This window comes from Urocitellus parryii, chromosome 7, assembly GCF_045843805.1.
Source record: "Urocitellus parryii isolate mUroPar1 chromosome 7, mUroPar1.hap1, whole genome shotgun sequence".
NCBI classification, from domain to species: domain Eukaryota; kingdom Metazoa; phylum Chordata; class Mammalia; order Rodentia; family Sciuridae; genus Urocitellus; species Urocitellus parryii.
This window is the reverse complement of record NC_135537.1, coordinates 105,266,746-105,271,503: the sequence shown is the minus strand read 5'-3', so window position 1 is coordinate 105,271,503 and position 4,758 is coordinate 105,266,746. Positions and strand designations below refer to the sequence as shown.

General features: G+C 36.1%; 1 protein-coding gene across 1 annotated transcript; it reads left to right on the top strand.

Moving 5' to 3' along the window:
* The first annotated feature begins 524 nt into the window (after window positions 1-524).
* LOC144255683 (3',5'-cyclic-AMP phosphodiesterase 4D-like) lies at window positions 525-2,308 on the top strand. Its single transcript, XM_077800418.1, has 3 exons — window positions 525-647; window positions 1,141-1,323; window positions 1,878-2,308. Exons 1-3 carry the CDS (start codon window positions 540-542, stop codon window positions 2,112-2,114), a joined length of 528 nt encoding a protein of 175 aa, XP_077656544.1. The 5' UTR covers window positions 525-539; the 3' UTR covers window positions 2,115-2,308.
* Window positions 2,309-4,758: the final 2,450 nt, after the last annotated feature.

The window sequence follows — 4,758 nt, the reverse complement described above, 5'->3', positions numbered from 1 at the left end:
ATTAGAGATATACAAGATTTTACTATTTTCTCTATGTGTATTATTCAGAGTGATTATGAGACATAGAAAAATATCTTGTTTCTAAAAAATTACTTGCTTTGTACATATAGAGAAAGGAATTATTTTTCTTGGATAAGCAGAAAATTAACCAGAATACTATTTCTGAAGTGGTCTGTGAGCAACCTTAAATCACTCATTGTAGTCCAATAACCACTTTCTAATCCAGGGAATGAAAAAACTTTAAAATGTATGATGATATCTTATCCTCAGAGATACCATCATGTTTTCACCAGGAAAGTGGTGGTCAGTGCCTGATGTTTCTGCATAGTGTACATAACTAGCTAGGTTTCCAAGAGTCGTTAGCAAAGGGAAAAGATTGTGCCCCTAGAAGGATTCATTTCCATATACTGCCATTAGAAGTCATAGTAGTTTTCCTTCCTTTTCACATTCTGGAAAAAAAAGTTTTCATATGCAAATTCTGACTTTTCCCTTTGGACTTAATAAAATATTCTTTATCTTCTAAGGTACTTGCAAAAGACATGTCAAAACACATGAATCTGCTGGCTTATTTGAAAACTATGGTTGAAACTAAGAAAGTGACAAGTTCTGGGGTTCTTCTTCTTGATAACTATTCTGACAGGATTCAGGTAAATCATTATTTGATTTTGTGTTGTGTGTTTGTGTGTGTTTGTGTACACATGCACATGTGTCTGTGTATTCTGCTTTGATAAAATTCATTTCTCCCATCTTATACTTTCAGTAACTATAGGCAGGATTTTTACCCACACTCTCATCCTGAGAATTAACCAGGTAGAAACTTACTGTTCTTTTTAGTTGCCCATATATTTAAAAAACAAAAACATCTAAAACCTCCCAAAAACCATCCACATAAGGAGGCCTGAATTTCATTAACCACACTCATAAACAGCTTCTCCTATGACACTTAGATGCAGTAGAAGTGGCATAATTTGGAACTATTTATACAAGTGTGAACCACACACAGACACATCTTTGTTAAGCTGTTTGAAATAAATCTTACACTATGTGTATTTTTAAGTGTCACAGTCATCCGACTTGAATTTCTAGTTTGAAAAAAAATTGGAGCAAGTGCTGAGTAGAGAATTCCTCTGTCTACTATAGGTCCTTCAGAACATGGTGCACTGTGCAGACCTGAGCAACCCCACAAAGCCTCTCCAACTGTACCGCCAGTGGACAGACCAGATAATGGAGGAGTTCTTCCACCAAGGAGACCGAGAGAGGGAGCGTGGCATGGAGATAAGTCCCATGTGTGACAAGCACAATGCATCTGTGGAAAAATCACAGGTAATGCATGACACAGAAAGCCTTCCAAGAGAAGAAAGATGCAGCTAGCATTTGTTTACTCATAGTGTTTTCTTGGGCTTTTAAAATTATTTGTTTTTGACAGAATCAGTTTCACCTTACCACTTATGATATAGAAAACCTGCAATTGTAGAACTTAGATTTACATAGCCATGCTTCTACTGGTGTGGCATTCTGTTCATTCATTATAACCATGTTCATGTACATAGTGTATTTGTTTATTTCAGTTATCTAGATTCACATTTTATTCTAAAATAAGTTCCAGACCCCATATCCTGCCATGTAAATAACTGAAAATGTTTTTGCATTGTGAACATATTCTTGAACTACTAATCATTCTAGAGGCTAGAAACTTTCACCAGCTAGAAACAACACTTTTATATGGTCTCTTATCTCAAATAATGACTATTTTACCAAACTAAGGTTAGTACTATTCTGATTGCTGTTATATTTGTGGGCCATGATCTACTTAATCTTTTTAATGGTCTCTTAGTCCAATTGGACTGCTCATATTGGATTTCTTTTTTTTTAACTAGATGGGCTTCATAGACTATATTGTTCATCCTCTCTGGGAGACATGGGCAGACCTTGTACATCCTGATTCCCAGGATATTTTGGACACTTTGGAGGACAATCGTGAATGGTACCAGAGCACAATCCCTCAGAGCCCCTCTCCTGCACCTGATGACCAAGAAGAGGGCCGGCAGGGTCAAATGGAGAAATTCCAGTTTGAACTAACTTTAGAGGAAGATGGTGAGTCAGACACCGAATAGGACAGTGGAAGTCAAGTCGAAGAAGACACTAGCTGCAGTGACTCCAAGACTCTGTGTACTCAAGACTCGGAGTCTACTGAAATTCCCCTTGATGAACAGGTGGAAGAGGAGGCAGTAGGAGAAGAGGAAAGCCAGCCGGAAGCTCCTGTAATAGATGATTGTTCTCCTGATACGAAACAGTACAGAGACTGTCACACCTTTTTTTTTTTGTTTGTTTTTAAAGTAGAAAATTGTTTCCAAAGTGCATGTCACATGCCACAACCATGGTCACACCTCACTCTCATCTGCCAGGATGTTTGTTGAACAAAACTGACCTTGACTACTCAGTCTGGCGCTCAGGAATATCGTAACCAGTTTCTTCACCTCCATGTCATCAGAGCAAGGGGGATATCTTCGAGAACAATGTTTTAACAGAATTTCAGCTTGGGAGAGCTGACAAAGCAGATAAAATCAACTCCAAAATGTTTTCAAGGGAGAGTGGCTCATCAGGCAGCCCAGTAGTAGATTGGATTTGGGGTTTCTTTTATTTGTTTGCAATATTTTTTGGAAGAAAGAAGGCATTACATGGATGGAGTGAACTTAGTGGATGGAGCAACAAAAATGTCACAAATAGGACACAGCATGAGTCTGTTTCCAGGAGGAGGATGAGCCACAGAAATTGCATAATTTTCTAATTTCAAGTCTTCCTGATACATGACTGAATAGTGTGGTTCAGTGAGCTGCACTCACCTCTACATTTTGTATGATATGTAAAACAGATTTTTTGTAGAGCTTACTTTTATTATTAAATGTATTGAGGTATTATATTTAAAAAAACTATGTTCATAACTTCATCTGCCACTGGTTATTATTTTTTTCTAAGGAGTAACTTGCAAGTTTTCAGTACAAATCTGTGCTACACTGGATAAATCTAATTTACAAATTTTACTTGCATCTTATAGTTCATAGAAATTAACTGATTTGTAGTGATTCATTGTTTTATATACCAACAACTTCCATATTTTAAAACAAGAAAACAACTTTATGTTGCTGGAAACCCTTTTTGTAAGTCTTCGTTTGCTTTTTATCTCACTCTTTCTAGATAAGCAGAGTTGCTCTCCACCAATGTTTTTCTTCACAGTGTGCAAAGTGAATATTTGTTCTGTAATACTTTGATGTGTGTTATATCAAATATGTCTTAAGTCTCATAGAAACCCAATCATCAGTTGGTGTTGTCTGAAGCAAATGGGAGATATATAAACACCCAGTAGCTAAAATGGTCTGTCTTTTTTAGATATTTTCCTACTTAGTGTCTTCTGATGACTTTTTGCTCTGTAAAGAGACATGCATTTCATAACTGCATGTCCTTCTAATAACCCACACATTGTGTGCTCATTTTTATTGTTATTGCCAGTTATAATAAGAAAAAATTTTCCCCCTTGTGCTGCTTTATTATTTAATTTCTGTTTGAACTTCTGTCCATGTTCAGTAGATGGGGTCTTATCAAATCTATTATCTCCATTCTGATGGATGAAAAGAAACAGGTAGTCAAGTTAGGGTTAGCACTCATTTTCTACCATGAGAGTTGTATGTTATGACTAGCTTTCACTCTGAGGTTATAGACAAAAGTGAACAGCTAACTATACAGATTTTAAGAATAGTAACTGAATATATTATCAAACACGAGTACAACTAAGTTCTCTTTGGCTTTTATGATTTTGCCATGCAATTAAGAACTATGTGAGGAGTATCCTTGAGCAGTTGTCTTAAGATGTAGCAGCTACTCATTCTTAATGGATAGCCATGTAACATGTAGGCACTGCTTTACCAGTTTTCAATGATCCATAATTATGTCTTGAAGGAGGGAACTACTTTCCTTAAACATGCTGAAGAAGAAGCAGTTGATGATGGTACTAGCACCAGAGGGTATGATATAGTTTAAAGTATTGGATTGTCAAAAAGATTCTACCTAAATAAAAAAATAGAGGTCACTCTTGGCTGATTTTAGCTCCTGGAACTGTATTTTAATATTAAAGATGAATTCCCAGTATCTTCTGCTGATAGCAGCTAGACTCGTGAAGCATCTGTTTAGTCTGACTTTTCTTCCAACGTCAGTTCTTTAAAAAAGGGTTTACCTTTTCTGTGAAGAGTTTAGAGCTCACATAATCCACTTCACATTGATATCCAAAAATTAAGATAGAGACTAAAAGAGAGATCTGACTAAACAGAAAATACATGAAACATTAAGAAAAATTACAACCCTAAAAACATTCACATTTTGGAACTTCTCACGGAGTCGTCTGGGGACTGTAGAACAAAGTTATCAGCCAGGAAAATAATCCAGGCTGAAGATAGTCCCTGTTTTAATTTCCTGAGATCCAAGTGATGCTTACAGCCTTTGATAGAAAAAGTATGTCTCTGATCTTTTAGATAGTACAGAAGAGGAATCAACTAATTATTGCATTTCCATCCTTTTGCCCTTGTAAAGATAGACAGGTATCTTGCACATAGAGGTCTATGTTTGACCAATTAGTTTCAAAAGAATATTTGAGAACTTAATCCTGTTTTAATTTTATTTTCCCTATGAGAGGCCTAAAAGGAAAAGCAAAATATCTAGTTTATTCCTCTTTCCAAATCACTCTCATTCCTTCCTTTTTCTCCCTTC